Genomic DNA, 17,682 nt, shown 5'->3' on the forward strand with positions numbered 1-17,682 from the left:
CAAATTGCCGTTCTTTTTGGTTGAAATAACACCAGGCCCAAAGAAGGTAGTCAGCTAACGTTAGTACCAAGTCAGCATGGTCATTCATCACAGGTCATCACAGTCCCCGCTTACAGAATTCCAGACTAACAGATCCGAGACCCGATAGTTAGGTACGATTATTGACATCATCAGCATGGCTCTCGGTAAATTCGGCAACAATCCCTCGCATTCTGGAGGGCAGCAGAAACCACGTACCTGAGTTGGTTAGGGACCCAGACTAGCAGAAGCGACTCACGCTCGCTTCACATCTGGCATTTCCCCAGAAAACCGAATATTTGGGCTTCCCCGCAAACAGCCAAAGCTTCTCCAGGATAGCGGAGTCAAGGTTCGTATGCTGGTACTATGCACAGCGTTGCAACCGCAAGCTTTGTTACCGAATTGCCGTTTTTTCGAACGACCTCAAGTGAGCTATAAGAACATCCACATGTACATCCATTAGCAGGAGCATTGTCAACACTCCAAGCCCGAACCAACACTATTACCTTGTCGAAAATGAGTTCAGCCGACATTGCAGTCCAACAATCCAAGGCTAACCTTGCCGGCGATGTTGAAAGGGTTGAAGACATTGATGGCAAGACTGCCACGACGTCTCCCTTTACAGCTGAGGAGGAGAAGAAGTATCTCCGGAAGATCGACCTCTGGTAAGAAAAGAAATAGCAATCTCCTTTTTGACTCGTGGCTTCTTTTCTGCGGAGCATTCATGGCTGACAGGTTGTTGCACAAAGGATTGTCCCCCTCATGATGATAACCTACACTCTCCAGAGTTATGACAAGGGCGTCATGAGCGCTGCCACGCAATTTGGCTTCAGCAAAGACCTGCAGCTGACGACAATCATTGGCCACGACAAGAACGGCACTCCCATCACCGACAACAAGAAGTACGCCAACGCCTCCATGATGTTCTATATTGGCTACTTGATCGGCACCTACCCAATGATGTACCTGACGCACCGCTTCTCCATCTCTCGTGTTGTTGCCTCTGCGACCTTGCTGTGGGGAGCTGTGCTCATGTCTACTGCCGCATGCTACAACTACCCGGGCATCATGGTCAACCGCCTATTCCTCGGTATTCTCGAGTCAGCCGTCGCTCCGTCTTTCACCGTGCTGGTCACCTTCTGGTGGACTCGGGAGGAGCAGGCTCTGCGGACATCGCTCTGGTATGCCTGCGTCGGTGTTGCAACCATGGTCTCGCCCCTCATAAACTACGGCCTTGGCCAGACACATGGATCTCTCCCTTCGTGGAAGCCCATGTTTCTCATCCTTGGCGCCGTTACCATCTTGTGGTCCGCTGTTCTATTCCTTTGCCTCCCTGACAACCCGATGACGTCCAAGCGCTTGACCGACGCCGAGAAAGAGATGGCAAAGTACCGCCTCCAGAGAAACAATGCTGGAGCCATCAGCCATGAATTCAACAAGGCTCAGTTCTTGGAAGCCTTTCGTGACTACAAGGTCTATAGCAGCGCTCTCATTGTTATGCTTACTGGTGTGCCATCTGGCGCCCTCGGAACTTTTGGCACCATGGTCATCAATGGCTTTGGTTTCGATCACTTCGATTCTCTGGCTTTGACATGCCCTATTGGTGCCGTCACTGCCCTCACCATTCTCATTGTTGGCACTATCACCCGCAGGTGGCGCAACACCCGATACCTATGCATCGTTGTTTGCGCCTCTATCTCGATCGGCGGAACTCTGATCTGCTGGCTGGGGCCGAGGGATAATAAGGGTCTCTTATTTGCAGGGATCTTCCTCGTTGCCATTCAAGTCGCTTCCGGTGGTCTGGCCATTGGCCTGTCGGCATCCAACATTTCAGGTCACACCAGTAAGTCTCCCCATCTCGTATCATGCAGAGGGACATTTTATTCTAACACAATCTGCAGAAAAGTCTACTGCCAGTGCCTCGACCTTTGTTGGATACTGTGTTGGAAACGTCATCGGCCCTGTCATCTTTGGCGCATCTCCCGGCCCCAGATACCGTGCAGGGTTTACTGGCGGTTGTATCTGTCTATGTGGCGTGGTTGTCATTGCCACGGTTACATGTTTTTTGTTGCGCAGAGAGAACATGAATAGGGACAAGAGAGCCGGCTGTCATTCAGATATTCTGCATGATGTTGATGAGGATCTCACTGATATGCAGAAGATGGATTTCAGATACGTCCTGTAGTCTCACATCTGTCTATAATTAGGAACTTTCCTGATATAGTAAATAAATTAATAGAGAGGCAAAAGATCTTCATTGTAGCTCATCGCACAAGGCCGAGTAAGTCTGTTAGATACGCTGATCTCGGGATAATAAAAGCATGTATGCCTTGGATCAACAACCCTCGACAATCTAATTCGTCAAGAGAACAAATAAGCAAACTTAGACTTATTGAAAGTCGGAGAGAACGAGCCAATCATATACAATCTCAATTGCTTCTTTTCTCACAGCATGCTAATCTCGTGGCTCATCCATGCTTACTATTCCAAATCAGGCAAAATGGCGCGCTCCGTCATCGTTCAAGTGGAGACAAAACATGTGAGATCCATTTCCAAGGCTGAGACGTAACCAAGCTTACATCTCGACCTCCTCAACGAGCCTTTAACTATCTCGGGTATTCCAGCTCGCCCTTTCTCGGTCCCCATCAATCTTGTCTCTTTTTGGTGAGATACACCGCTCTGACGAAACAATGCCTGGCGTTCCATCTTACAAAGGCTGCGATGCGTGTCGGAAACAGAAGAAAAAGGTACGTTAGTCCGATATTGGAATTGGAGATGTTAATGAGGGGATAGTGTGATAAAGCTCAGCCAAAGTGTGCGAGGTGTGAAAGGCTTGATATTCCGTGTATCAACGTTGGCAAACAGCGGTACAAGTTTAAAGTCCAGACTCTTGAACCGGGAGACAGTATAAGTCTTCAGAGCATCGATACGGAAGATGACACTACGACTTCAAGTTCGCGGTCTTCAAAATCGCCTATTTCTTTTACCCAAGCGCTAGTGAGAGTTCCTTACAATAAAACAACAATGGTCACTCAAACGCTTGTTTCGAGGTTGGAGATTACAGATCTGCGATATGACATCACCTGTTACGGAGACTTTCTTCGACATATTCCTGCGCGGTTGGGGAGGAATGAAGCTCTTGATGCGTCAGCTGATGCGTTGGCTACGACGTTTTCGACATTGCACCGACCGCAGGGGTATCAGACTGTTGATGCGCTCACAAAGTATGTCAAAGCGATAAGTTCGTTGAGATTATGCTTGGAGGATCCTGCCAAGGCGAGGATGCCTGAGACTATGTGTTCGGTGTATCTGATTATGATCTGTCAGGTGAGTGAATTCGAGTGTGTGGGTTGATCAAGACTGACCATTCTAGGGCTGGTTGGGAAGGGATGATGATCCGACTACGAGTCACGGCCAGGGTTTAGCGTATCTTCTCAAAGCAGCGGCGAGAGAGAACTGGAAAGCCGGTTTTGAAACAGACATGCTCTTGACGTTCTGCGTCCCTGTCGTATGTCCCCCACCCTCGCTTCCTTTCCAAAAGGTTCAATCGGACCAAGCAAACTGACAATCCCAGATCATAGAAAGCATATCAAACCCCAAGGTCAGGTTAGAAAAGTGGTTCTGGGACATGCTCGACAACTTCAAAAAGAACAACCCCCCCTCAACGCCCGAAAGCGCAAAAGCCCAACAAGACGGCAAAGACGCAGGCGGAATCCCCAGCCTTTCTATCCGAAATCTAGGCCGACTCCCAGACTTCATAAACGACCCTGAACTCCACCACATGGAAATAACGTGCGCATACCACCGCCTGTGCCGCGACCTTCGCAAACTCTCCGAGATCGTCAAAGCAGTAACGTGGGCACCCGGCTTCTCCCCAACACCAATGCAACTCCGCCTCTCCCGCTCCTACAACTCAGCCTACTCCGTGCTGCTAACAGTCCTCGTAATAACCAGCCAAATCATGCAAGCCTTTGATCCGTACAACCTCGCTTTAGTAGGCGAAGCAGCACTGTGTTCTTCAGAGGTTGTGTCTCTCGCGCATAGGATAAGTCAGTACAGACCGTTGGGGGCAAGCCATGTTCCGTTGACGCTGGCTATTGCGTGGGCTGCGACGGATGAGCCGGGGATGAAGAGGCAGTTGGAGGAGAAGTTGGAGGAGTATCAGCAGGATTGGACTGTGACACAGTGGATGAAGGTTGGGTATTGGTGGACGGAGAAGTTTGCGGAGTTGAGGGGGAGGTTGGCGCCGAGGGTTTCGCTGGAGGAGGAGGAGATGTTGGTCAAGAGGGGGGAGGGGAAGCAGTCTGCTGATGAGTGTTGTGTTATGTAGAAGCTGGTATTCTGACCTCACGAATAGCCTATAAGATTAGTTGAGAAGAGAACAGGTTCTTTCTCCCCCAAGAGGACGCGAAACATCTCCGTGTTATGATTATGTGTTAGGTCACCCGGCTGGACAAACGATCAAACGAGACCTCGGTCTAGTTGACCTGTCACGAGCCGGATATCAGGGAATGCAAAGGGACCCTCTGTCTGGCTAGAATGCTCACTCTAGAGCACTCTCAAATGGCAGCGTTATCTATTGTAATAACCCAGATTGCTCTGCAACAAAAGAAAGAGCCCACGTCGGATATTATCAGCCGGCTTTCACCCGCCCGGCGTGTCAGTCAGGAGAGTGTATCTCTTGCTTTCCATGGTTTACTAATGAATCATTCAGCTCTGGCGAAGAAAGGTAGCCGACAATGCCGGGTAGCACTCTTATCAAGCGGCATCACCTGAGAGTGACAGGAGTCATAGCGGCGACCAGATCTAAAACCGATAGCCTATCGCTCGAGTCAGGCAACAAAGCTATCAATCAATAAGCACGTGTTCACGGACGGTTATCTGAACTCCTCCCGGCCCGATAACCTGTCAGTTGGAAATCAGACTGACTCCACCACTTCAAGAACCCCTTTCCATCCGGATCCGCGACAATTCATCCCAATCTCAACTAGCAACCCCACAGATACAGATAGTTCATGGACAATCCTAGCGGTTGAATTCATCCACCAAGATTACGGCGATCATCGGAATTGTGCCGGGGATTCGAGCATCAAAGCTTACCCGTTTAAGGAGTGCGGAATCAACGCAATTGATAATCCCGTTCGAAGCTATTCTTCGTTGGTGTAAGTTAAGTTTGGGGGACCTGACTCGTCTGGCCTTGGCACGTCAAAGATGTCATACGAGGAAAGCGGTAGGCTAAGCCCAAGACAGGCTACTTAGCCTTAGCATGAGAACCCCTCAAACGTGCATGGCTGGAAGAAGAATAGTTTTACTTTGTGACGAAAGCTTGTTGATATCGCTTCTGGTGCTATAGGCACGATTCTATCTATACGGGTAAATTATACATCGCTGGGTATTCTGATCCAGGCGTCTTTTACCCAAATCATCAAAACATTAATAAACAAAAAGATGACACAAAATGGTCGCCCATCAAATCTATACTCCGTGATAGACCTTGACAACACCGGCAGCCGATCGTTCAGAGTTAGTCTCTACATCGTCGGTCCGTATGCTATCCTTGCTATGGCTCATCAACTCATCAGGGATGCACCCTACAGGTCCCCTCCTATCCTCAGGACCAGCATCTTCACTCGTGATCTGAATCTCATGCTTAGCGTAGATCTTGAGCGGTAGAGCGTATGTGGCGTTGATCTCTTCCTCGCTGTCGACCTGGTGCAGGTTATGCTCCGCGCGGACCTGGGAGCGAACGACGGAGCGATGGTTGGTGAAGTTTGAGCGGTATGCTTTGGAGGGGTTATTTGTGCTCTTTCCGTACGTCGAGCCGCTGAAGGAGCCGAGCTTGAAGATGCGGCGGAGGAGGGTCCAGATGTAAGGGAGATTGGCGGTGATGATGGCGGTGGAGGATTCGCGGATGTACCAGAACGTCCAGTTTGAGCCGAAGGGTTCGTTGAAACTGTAGAACTTGTTGAGGATGGCGGAGAGGATCTGTGCGGTGTGAGTTTGGGTTTCAGGTTGGTTGGTGTGAGGTTGGGGCTTACGGTGAAGGAACCCAATGCAAAAACGCCAACGAGGACGGCCTTGCGCTTCAGTGGGAGCTGGGACTTGAGAAAGATTGGCATTGGGATGAGAATGATCATGATATCGGACGTAATGTTGATGACGGCGTTGGTGATGAGATGGTTCGTCGCAGCAGAACATTGCGCTATGACCGTTAGCATGCATTCAATTGAGGGCTGATGTAACATACTGTTCTTTGGTGGGACAGCCCAGTACTGGTTAAACGGACGACACCAAACACCAAGATACAAGATCTCCATGATGACGAGACCAGTAGTGACATAGCCAGCGACAAACTTGACAGCCAAGTTCTGACTCAAACTCATTCTGCAATTGTTAGAAACCGTAATTGAGCATCGAGGATGAAGTGACGTACGTGAGGCGGTTGTACATGAGCAACAGGCAGTACTTCATGAGCCAAATGGTGGTAATCTGCATCTGTTCGACGACCAAGACCCATTTCGATCCATACTCTCTCGTTTTAATCTCGTGGGCATCGAGGACGACGTGTTCGCTGGGATCGATGAGGTTACTGCTCGTTTTCGAAATAATCGACATTCCGATCATTAACACGGTATCGGTAAACTGTAGCAAGAGTGATTAGACGAATTGCATCGTGGAGTGTCGTTGGTGGTGGTGACGTACCATCGCTACTATCATCAAGTAATCTTCAACTTGAAGCTTCTTTACTGAACCCAGTAACATCCGTCGTGATATCCTACACCAGGATCAGTTCCAAGCCCAATTGGTCCTTCGTGGAAATATATGTCTTACATTCTCGCAATGACAATTAACCACGATAGACTGTACCAAGTCCATATCTCAGCCTCAAACGCCGTCATTTTGTCGGTCGCACGAATTTACTCGTCTACAAATCGGTTTTTCGTGGGGATCGAACGACGGGGTGATTTTCGTAGCGTAGTTTAATTCAACGTGGAAGGGCGCATGACTTGAACTTCGTGGTATTAAGCTTTCATCAACGACAAAAAACGACTCTGGAAATAAAAGAAAGACGAACAAGCAACGCGGGGGTGGGTTAAAGGGGGGGAAGCAGGCTGGAAACCCAAGAGCTTGGGATTTAGTTTTTATTATTTCCTCCGAAGGGTGGAGTTTTTTGGGGGGAATGAAAACCGTCTCAGGGGATCGACGTATCTCTTAGCTTGGTTGTTTGGGTCTAGAGCTGACATTAGTCCCGTTTTTACCTACGCCACTGATTGTTCAAATCGTTGGACCGAAGCGGTTGTTGTCGGTCACATTAGCTGGGATGAGGATCTGATTCGTTAAGCATCCTTGTCTCAGTTCAGTGGGAACGACTGCACGATCGAAGGAATGGCAATGCAGTTTTGCCACGTTTTGCAGGCCATTCTGATGCAGTCACAAACACGCAGGCAGGGCACCCTTGATGCAAGCTGGGCCAGCTGGGCCAGTAGATCATGTCACGTCTAGAACACTAACCCTGCCCTGTCCAGTCCTGAACAAAGCCAAAAGCAGACCAAGCCCTGGAAGGATTGGAAGCGCTCTTTTTTCCCTTCGGTGGCGAACTAGAATTCAACTGCGACAGCGGCGCTCTAGCCTCCGCGTAACGTCTTCATTCCGTGCCTCTGCCCTCTCAACGGACCATGCCCGCTGACCCTGTTTTTTATCTCCCCGAACGAGCTAGGCGCTGATTTACAGTGGGCTCATGGTCGCCAATAGACTTTGCTAGTCTCCTGCGCCAAGCGACCGATCGCGTGGGCATCAGGGGACTTGACTCAGTCACTCTCCGATGGATGGATGGAAGACTGAGCCGGATCGTCAGTAACAGAACTTGTCTCAGCTCCCCTCCTTCTTGTCACTTTCTACGCTTATCTTGATGTTGAGACCGAGTTATCCGGGCGACCCAAGATTAACGTAGCTAAGCCTAGCACACAATTAATTGATTGATGGTGCGCGCTAATTAACTGCTTCTAGTCCTGTCAAAGAGGAGCATTGATTGATCCCCACTTACCGAATGAGGCATCTCGAATTACGTGACTCGTGGGAGACGTTTCTTTTTCATTTCAAAAGTGACATGTCTCTTTTTTTGCTTCCATTCAGCTTCTTTTTGCATCAAAGCGTTTCGCTTCTATGCAAGCCTCTTTTTCTTAGCTATCGATTCTGGGAAAATGTTACCTGCTCTTTATCTCTTAGACCTGGCTTCTCGGCTACAGTCTTGGCTTTTTAACACGTGCGTATCGGTAAACGATAACCGACCCAAGTTCCCCGATATTATTCCCCTGAACTATTGCATTACTCCCTCAATAACTTGTTCCATCCGGGGTAAGATTCATAGCCTCCGCGATAGCCAAGCTGGCCAAGCAATGGAGCTGTGTACTGTACCCTTATGTGGTGGGTTATAAGGTGACTCGGCCTCCGGAGATGATTCCGGATTTTACCTTAGCGAATGAACCCCCGTGTAGAAGTCCACTTGACTGCTGGAGGCAGCCTTAAGAGGGAGGTGATAAATTGACCAAGGGCCGAGACTGGGTAACTTGTAACATGTTATGCGACGATTGCTGATTGATATTACGTACAGTAGCTTGTGATCGTTGCAGGGTAGTTTTGAGTCTGGGTCATGCAAAACACCAAAAAAGCAATGCCTACCTAATATTCCTTCTAGAATAATAATAAGCGGCGCAGGAGAAATCCAGTCGAAACGCAAAAAATGTCAGCTCAACTGTAACGTATAAGCAACGTCTTCTATATCCGTGGTTGGGGTCATTTGTCAGATCTTACAGAATCAGGGACTGAACCCTGATGATTTGCATTTGAGTTATTTTCTGTCCTCGCTAAAACGTTTCGTTGATCTCAATTTGTCCAGGCTCTTCAGCCTCAAATCATGACATAACCCTCTGTGGCTTACAAGTGGCTCAGTAATCAACCTTGATGAGGAATCACCAAATTGCGCAACGTCACGTGATGCGTTTCCCATTTCAAAGCGGCTCTTTGCGATTCTCTCAAGATCCATGAGAAAGCGGAGGCAAAGAGCAAAAAACAACGATATAAAAACACATCGCAGCCTCAACGAACCCCAAGATTACTCACTTCAACTGCCGAAACTAAATCGAGTTCTCATCTCACCGCATCTTGAATTCACTGCCGATCTCTGTAGATCAATACCAAGAAAAAAGACACAAAAAAGTACTCACACAAAAATGGTGCATCACATCACTTCAAACGATGAGCTTCAAAAGCTGCTCTCGTCAACAACATACGTCGCCGTCGACTTCTTCGCAGACTGGTGTCCCCCCTGCAAAGCCATCGCCCCCGTCTACGAGCAACTCGCCACCAAGCACAGCGTCGACAACGTCCTCGCTTTCGCAAAAGTCAACGTAGACCACGTCCAGGACGCCGCGCGCCAGTACGGCATAACAGCCATGCCTACCTTTTTATTCTTCAAGGAGGGCAAGCAAGTCGCTGTCAACGGGCAGGTTGAGATCAAGGGCGCTGACCCGAGGAGTCTGGGGGCTGCTGCTGAGAAGCTGGGGGGACTAGCGCAGAAGAGGGTTTCTGGAGCGTAAACGGAGAAAAGGTTCGGGGATTTTACTCCTGGGGATCGGCCCGTTGAGTTTGGAATTGTTCTTTTGGTCTTTGACTTTAGCGTGTTAGCACTGGAATGCGGATATTGTGGAGGGTGATACTTTGAGTATGGTTAGCGACGGGATAAGGGAATAACAGACATGTCTGTTTCCGGATATGATGAAACGCGACTACAGGTATAGCATCATTTGAGGTCTTACTGACTCGATGACTTTGAGAACAATTGATAGAGGAATGCTATGAATCAATGTATGACGATGAATTGTTATTCGTTGGTTACTAATGTTTCAAGTTGCATCGTGATATTGCGATCGTCATGTCAAGTCTCGGTGATCAGCATCGGCGTCACACGCAGTGACAATTGACAGCGGTTAGTGACCCAATCGCATCTACAAAGTCTGGTCAAGAGTCTTTTAGCCTAGTAAATCGATAAGATCAGCGAGATATTCGCAGGGTCTTCCAAGAGTTCGACTTACCGACAGAATTGTGTCATTTGGCTGGGACGTTCAGGGTAGGGGACTTGTGAGTGGTCTAAATGTCGCTCAACTTCACGAGGGAATCATGATGGAATCAGAGTCTGAGAGCTCAAAAGGAATTAATTTGGATATAATTTGACTCTAGAAAACAAAATTTTTCGACTTGTATTGTCATTTGTCAATGATGAGGAAGACCGAGGCGATTCTTCTATATTGCTTTTTCATACAATCAGTTGAGGAATATCTTGTTAGAGAGATAACCGATCTATGCGAACTTTGCTCTGAAGAGGGTCTGGCCCTGCAGGACACTTTGCCGATGAGAAACAACAAGAAGAACAATAAAGTATATTGTTCTCTTGGCATCCCATTTTAAGAAGGGAGCGCGCTACAGCGGAAAATTGCCGCGACGTTTTCGGTGAACAGGGGCGATTCTTACAACGTGCACGTTTAAAGAAGCTAGTTAGGAGTTTGCGGTAGGGCAATGCGCCTTGCAAGATCAGTGAACAAATTGGTTACTGTCCTACTTGACATCGGAGTTGCAGACATCCGGGTCGTGGACTGATTCCCGTCGTCTTGTGATAAATCTCTATAACCTTGAGCTCCTTGCGCCATAGTCTAGGTTATCCTGGTCTATTCCGTCAAGAGTTACCACCCAAGCAAGTTATTGTTGGTTGTTCGGGCTAGGATGGAATTGTTACCACTCGAAATTTGCTGTTCGCATGTGAAGCCATTGAAACAATCGAGGTCGACATTTGGTGTGATCGAGTCCGCGTTCGAAACCCTAAATCCTTCCTGCTGTAGATCGCTGAAGTATCCTTTTAGATGCTGGCCAATTCGTTGAAAATTTGCGTCATCCTTGGGGCGAAGGTTCAGACGTAGCTTTCAGCTACAGTGGCTCGCGCTTGAAGGGTTCTTGAGTCTTTCGTGAAGTAAAGTCGCGAGGGTTAGCAAGTATACGTCTTTGCTGCATTGCATCAAAGTCGTTAGCAACGATCGGCCCTGTTATGTTCTGGTGGCTATCAAAGGGGCCCGTGGGCTGTAAAACATGAGATCGAAGAGTGGAAGATGGAGGCTTCGGGTGCATTATTGACATGATTCCCTTATGTATCGACACCCAGTTCGGAGACTCCACCACCACTCAAGCTTCACTTTCGGTGAGTTGCTGCTGTCATTGTCGGGGATATTCAGTCTTGCCACGGCTTCGTCGCTGAAGGACGGTCGAGTGGTCTTGCATACGTCGGCCGGGAATCGATTGGGCCTCGCATCCTAACAGCTACAGGGACCAGGATTTGGGTCTGAGTAGACAGAGATGTGCAGGGGGCAAATAGATTGTCACATCTGTGTAAACAGAGTCAGCCACTGTGATACTCGGTGCAGGGTTATCTGAAAGATGCTCCTTGTCTCAAGGGAAAGAGGCACCGACTTGAGGATGGGAGCATCGTGAGCCTGGATGCAACAAAACTAAGGGTAATAGTAGTCCCAAGGTCACTATTGCGTAAGTAGGGACTGAGAATAAGAGGATCCGGGTAATGAAATTGACGGGATGATAGGTCTTTCGAGCTGGTCGGGGCCGGCAGAGCAGGGTGTATGGCTAGTCACTTGGGATAGATTAATGGCTGAGTCTCAACGAATCGTATCAAGCCAATACACTGAAAACTTGGGACGGAGATAGAAATGGTGAAGAGCATGTTTCCCATCACTGCAGATGAGTTGCCTTATGGCGAACCGACCGCCCAAACGTGCCATCTAGTAACGCGTCCACTACAAACGCCGCGAAGTTACGCGTTAAGCCCGCCAGTCAGCCAGGGGAGCAGCCCAGTGAACTAGGTCTTCACTGGCCGGCGCGTCGCGACCGTCAACTGGCGGTATGGATACTTGAATAGTGCTCTTTTCTTCTCAACTTGAGCAGTGGAACAGAAGCCTCGATCGCATTCACGAATCACCTTGTTCACTGGTTAAACACGAAACTGACCTTTGGTTTGTTGATTTGGGGCTGGCACTGGTGATCGAGTGGCCTCTATGTTGCACTTCTATTGTGCCAGTGGCAGTGACGGCGAATGCTCAATCTCCACAACAGTTGTTTACCTCACACCTTTTCCTACCTCGATCTTCCCTCGATCTTTCATCTTCCAACATCATCTCTCAACTCTCTCAACATCTTCCATACCCATCCCTCATACTACCAACTACTCTTTCACCCCAGATCATTCCTTCTTTCCTACCAGAGCCTCAGCGATTCTGTCAAGACATTGATTCTTGAGGTTCACAACACAACCCATCACTCAGGTTAAATCTAGTCATTCACGTCGACGTAAGGACAAGTCCCCCACTCTGCATTTTCAACGTCTGTACTAACTGTCTAACAACAGAATGCCGGCATTCCCATTCGCCGATCTTCCCACCGAGATGCGGAAGAAGGTTGTGCTCCACGCACTTCCTTGCCTTACTGTGCCTCACCGATACTTGCACTCAAACATTGCATGGGTGCACAGTTACGGCCAAGAGCAGGCCATCAAGGCCCTGCTCGAGACGAACGCTGACATCGCTTCGCTCGCCAATCAAGTGCGCTGCCTGAAGGCTGTGGGCTGCGATGGGACCGCCGTCATGTCTAGCATCGGCGGAGTGCCGTTCCGAATCGACCCTTTGCATGACATTTTTCAGGTTGTTGACATGCGACTGCCTGCACTTCGGCCTTCCGTCTCCTGGGACCCGCTTAGTATCCAAGGTCTTCATCGTCATGCCTTGCCCGTCGAAAACATTCTCAGTGTGTCTCGCACCGTCTCGCTTCGCCGAGGCCAAGCTCGTAAGTAACCCCCATAAGCTTTGACATATGATGTCCTTTGCTAACAGGATTAGCTCCGGACGCTGGCCACCAGAGCGATGGTTCTGGCTATGGGTCAAACCAGGCCGGGCCATCTGACGCTCCCCCTTCGACATACTTCGAAATGGGAATGGAAAAGAACCTCCCCATCTTCTCCCGCCTGCCCAAGATCAAGAATCTCTCTCTGATCATCGAGAACGCTGGCCGAGAATGGAATATTGAAGGGTTCCAAATGTTTGGTCCTGACGTAGTCGGCCCCCGGTTCCACGGCAACGACTGGGGCATGACACGCGCGGGTGACCACTCTTGGGAGGCCCAAGAGCACTTCATAAGCCATGAAATTCGCGCGGATGCGAGAATCCCTTGGACATTTGTCACTGGTTGGGACTACCTCAGCAACCCAGAGGATGTTTCTCATTACTCACCCGGAGACGCGCGGTTCTCCCCACCATATATCGGCTTTTACGGTTACAGTCGCGGCAACGTCTCCCTTGGGGGACAGTGGGCCGGTTTCCGGCTTTGGGTGACGGAACAAAAGGTTGAATTCAGCCCCCTCTCTTGGTGGGAGGTTGAGCCTCTCGTTAGAGAATACTACTCCATCGAGGAACGTGGATATCGCACATGTCACCCCGGCTTCGTTGCACGCGTGTGGGTGATCCGGTCCGAGAAGGATCTCGAGGAAACCAAGCGACCTCACCATCACTGGATGGAGGTGCGTGAGGCGGAGATTGGAGATCCCGTGTCTGTTGAGCAGATTTGCACCACGTGGAAGATGGTACGTGACATGCTGTCCCGTGTTCGTGGCACTACCAGCATCGAGGAAGAAAACGACATGAACCTCGCTGAGGGGAGCTACTCTCTTCAGATGGAACCCGTCAACTAGAACATATGATGAGATGAAGACCGTCGAATGCAAGCTGTCGAAGCCGCGTTGCACGGAGAAAGACGACCCGGGAACAGGCGTCGATGAGTAGATTTTGAGGTGGACTCTTCCAGGGCATCAAGTGAGAGAAAATATAGCTTTGATAGAGAAGATAGTAAAGACCTATTTCCTCTAACCACATATCCTCTTGAATTCAGTCGACTGCTTCCCCTGTACGTTTTACGTTCAGAGTCCCAGTAATCTCTGCGCCCTGTCCAGACCAAGTTACACATGATGATTATCAGCACATAGTCACAGGTCCTCCTGCCTATTCGAAAACATAAAAGCACAGAGTAGCGTTAAAACTCAGCCGTATACAAATAATAAGCATAACTATAGAGGCAGGCTATGGGAGCAGACACATTTAAGCCAATTCAATCTCAGAAGTGTCCATCCTAGTACGTAGTCCTTATGTCCAAAATTTTGCTTCAATGGCTATCCTTCATCCTTCTGAGCTGTGGTTTCTTCCATTAGATATTAAATTTGGAGCCAGTCCATGCATTAGACAGGCGGAATTCAGCAGACAGATTAAATGTACACAGCTGCATATGACTTTAAACCAGTAGTGCCCATTTTAGGCATACAGGTGGACATACAACAAGGTTTATTTATGGCGCATATGGCGCCATTTAGTCGGTAATTTGAGTATAAGAAGAAGTTTGGGGCATTTGGACAGCCGCACCCACAGCCTCTCGGTTCAAAGGGGGTTGCCACGGCGAATGACATATATATGGAGGAAGCGGCGAGGAATGACTTGATTTGCATGATGGGAGCTTTAGTAGTGATTCTGTGAGAATTTGGTTTGTGAAGGGACAGGATTAGTATAGCGAGTTGATGAACGGCATGACGGCTGATACACTCTTTGTTATGGCCAATTCTTATTTCATGGGAAGCCGAGGGAAGCAATTAACTTCTCTGGTGGAATTTCGCTCTATAGAGAGTTACCTCTATAGAGAAAGTATATGGTGATGCTGCTGAGAAAGGATACGATAGATTTATGCTTATTAGGCTGTTCCGTTAACTTGGACAAAATCTCGTGTTTTTGTATTTACGGTACCCACTCGCGTGCCAAGTGACCAATGAGTGTGCGATGCTTTGGGACAGCGAGAACAGTAGGGGACTCAATTGCAGCACAGCCTTGAATCCTTCATGCAGGAGAGTGGCACGACATCCCTGCAGCACTGTCTGCCTACGCTTAGGCTGACTCGTGACTCGAGCGTATTTAATGAACAGCCAGCCTGTTGCTTCATTTCCATGTTGTCTTACCTAGAATATGCAGAGCAACTGGCATTCGCACAAGTTTTGTGTCAGTGGAAATGACTGAGACTTTCATAACGACTTATCCAACTACTCCAAATCCGACATGGACTTTGCCGCGCTTTACACCACCGCCAGAATGTCTTGACACGAAGAGCATATGGAACATGGAAACGGATTGCTATTCTGGCACGGCGCAAGGGCTTTACAGAACGACGCGGACGTGTAACTACCTCTGGCTGGGATATACTAACTATCCTTACACGACCGGAGGACCTGGTCTCGGGGTGAATGGATTTTGTGGCCCTGGATGGAGCCATCCAGCAACCGAGTGTCCTGTTGGCTATACGCCTGCTTATACCGTTGAATACACCCCTGATGCTACCACATCGCGGGAGATATTATGTTGCTTGGCGTGGGTAGACTTTGGCTATTGCTTGTGTGCAGTGGACTGACCAAAATCCCAGAGCATACGACTTCGAATGGAGGAGACCGAGCCTGACGGATCAAAAAGGCAGTGCAGCAACACCATACGAAAAATTCTGCGTTGCATCCAATCTCAAACCATCAGGCACTTCGCCCTTGACTCTAACAGCCTTCGACCTGTCCTCCGCAAGCGCTTTACAAACAGATATTCGAGTCTCGACAACGATAAAGTTCGAACCCGAGAAAGACCTTCTCCTTGCATCGGCAGTCACCATATCATATCAAATCAACCCAGGCGGAACAACGTGCGTTCCCGACTGTGATGATCCATATACAGGTGGACCTTGGCCACGGCCTGCACAAACAATTAGTGTTACTCCAGCTCCCGAGTCATCAAGAAATGATTCTGGTCTAGTAGGATTAGAGAAACTTGTCTGGGTAGGAATTGCGTTTGGGATAGTGGTTGGGTTGGGAATCATCGCTTGTATTGGGTGTCGTATACATCGTAGTAGGAAGAGGAAGAGGATAGTTGCTGCGGAAGGGCCTGCAGCGAATCTAGGAGCAGAAGAGGGTCAAAACCAGTTGGCAGTGGAAGTGCAAGTACAAAAGGGAGGAAAGTCAGAATAATTCTTAATATTGATGTATAGTTTCTTGAAAGGCTCGTTTCGATTTGCACTGCCACTATGCAGATGCCCCAATTCGGTGGATTCTTAGAGTTGAAGATATCTATTCTAGTTTATCGTAAAACCACAACCTACCAAATGCGCCAGTAACGCAGCCATGGAACTCCGGAAAGCCATTCAGAGCATTCTAATTCATTGCATGACGATTACATTCGAGATCCTACAATGGAATGTGGTGGCGCAGCCTCATTGAAGATCGGGGCTGTGCGGGCATTTTGATGCTGGACGCGGTAAATTTTGGCCGACGGAGCAGGGTTGCAATCAATTGTCACAGGTTCTGATTGGATGACTGGACTCACGCGATTCCTACATCACATCTACTAAACCAGCCTGAGAGAGGTTTTGGAGATTTGGCTTACTTTGGCATACCTTTTGCAGTGGCTATGCTACATGCGCCGTGAAGGAATGGATGGTCGGTGAGAATGCAGCACCAAGCTTGATGTTCAGATCGTGATTGTCAAGATAATCGTTGTTTGGACTGGCAATATTACATGTTGCTTTCCCGCCTTATTGAAGACTGATCAACAGCTTTACAATCGGAGCTTCGATTGCAAAACCCCATGACCTTTCTTACATTCATTGCTCTATCCCAAATTCGTCAAGATGGAAAGCAACCGCCATGACATGTATGACCGCTCCTCTTCGCTCCATAGACCTAATCTCTCTTCGCAAGATCCCTTGAAAGAAAATGACCGAGAATCATCATCCGAGCCATTCAGCCCCACCGGGCTGCTTGGGGAAAGATATGATCTCCTCAGACAGCAGATGGAGGCCAGATCACGAGTCACTGAACGAAACAATAGTCCATTCACTCGAGGGCTATTGGGAACTCTGGCTGAATCCAAAGGTGGAGGTTACCGCCCTTCATACGATAGCTCGGGATCAACAGGCGGAATACATAGAGCACCGTCAACAGCGAGCTCTTCGAATCGATATGGACCAAGAAGAACCCCGAGCGTATCTTCTGTCCGAACAGATTCTATGTATTGTGCTCAATCGGGTGTTACGCCGCCTCCTTTGCTGGACATATCGTCGGCACTAACCCAACGACGACCATCATGGCGAGATCAGAACTCCCAAGATGTCAGGTCGCCAACTGGGCAACCACCGCTGAGCCTACCCGAGGGCTCAAGCACGCAGTGGGAAAACCGTTACCCGCCAGCGCTCAGTAGAAGCCACTCAGCTGCTGTTCGTTCATCGAGTGGCCCTTCGGGAAGTGGATCTGGTCTACATGCAACACCTGCGTCCTCAACACCGAGTCGTGTTTCTACAGCTACCTCTACGCAGGGCAACTGGGCCGAACCGAAGCGTCGAGGGCCATTACGGAGGTGCTAAGACCTAAACCAGCCATCTGATGTTGGACGAGCAATAAGAATTTCACAATAAAAGGAAGACGGCTTATGTAAGAACTTTTATTAATATTAATTTCATGCACGTAAAACCACTTGAACGAACCGACCAATC

General features: G+C 48.9%; 5 protein-coding genes across 5 annotated transcripts; 4 read left to right on the forward strand and 1 right to left on the reverse strand.

Annotated features, from left to right (window-relative positions):
* Nucleotides 1–534: 534 nt before the first annotated feature.
* Nucleotides 535–2,203, forward strand: J7337_005065 (uncharacterized protein; the record flags this gene model as incomplete). The annotated part of the gene is made up of 3 exons (XM_044822748.1): nucleotides 535–683; nucleotides 807–1,861; nucleotides 1,920–2,203. The coding sequence occupies 3 exons, from the start codon at nucleotides 535–537 to the stop codon at nucleotides 2,201–2,203; spliced, it is 1,488 nt and encodes a 495-aa protein (XP_044681239.1).
* An 839-nt stretch (nucleotides 2,204–3,042) lies between these two features.
* Nucleotides 3,043–4,348, forward strand: J7337_005066 (uncharacterized protein; the record flags this gene model as incomplete). Its single annotated transcript, XM_044822749.1, has 3 exons — nucleotides 3,043–3,345; nucleotides 3,392–3,526; nucleotides 3,593–4,348. 3 exons carry the CDS (start codon nucleotides 3,043–3,045, stop codon nucleotides 4,346–4,348), a joined length of 1,194 nt encoding a protein of 397 aa, XP_044681240.1.
* Nucleotides 4,349–5,493: 1,145 nt separating this feature from the next.
* J7337_005067 (uncharacterized protein) lies at nucleotides 5,494–6,633 on the reverse strand (the record flags this gene model as incomplete). Its single annotated transcript, XM_044822750.1, has 4 exons — nucleotides 5,494–6,003; nucleotides 6,057–6,220; nucleotides 6,266–6,402; nucleotides 6,452–6,633. The coding sequence occupies 4 exons, from the start codon at nucleotides 6,631–6,633 to the stop codon at nucleotides 5,494–5,496; spliced, it is 993 nt and encodes a 330-aa protein (XP_044681241.1).
* A 2,615-nt stretch (nucleotides 6,634–9,248) lies between these two features.
* On the forward strand, nucleotides 9,249–9,614 carry J7337_005068 (uncharacterized protein; the record flags this gene model as incomplete). Its single annotated transcript, XM_044822751.1, has 1 exon — nucleotides 9,249–9,614. One exon carries the CDS (start codon nucleotides 9,249–9,251, stop codon nucleotides 9,612–9,614), a length of 366 nt encoding a protein of 121 aa, XP_044681242.1.
* A 2,865-nt stretch (nucleotides 9,615–12,479) lies between these two features.
* On the forward strand, nucleotides 12,480–13,813 carry J7337_005069 (uncharacterized protein; the record flags this gene model as incomplete). Its single annotated transcript, XM_044822752.1, has 2 exons — nucleotides 12,480–12,912; nucleotides 12,966–13,813. 2 exons carry the CDS (start codon nucleotides 12,480–12,482, stop codon nucleotides 13,811–13,813), a joined length of 1,281 nt encoding a protein of 426 aa, XP_044681243.1.
* Nucleotides 13,814–17,682: the final 3,869 nt, after the last annotated feature.

Source organism: Fusarium musae, chromosome 4, assembly GCF_019915245.1.
Source record: "Fusarium musae strain F31 chromosome 4, whole genome shotgun sequence".
Taxonomy (NCBI): domain Eukaryota; kingdom Fungi; phylum Ascomycota; class Sordariomycetes; order Hypocreales; family Nectriaceae; genus Fusarium; species Fusarium musae.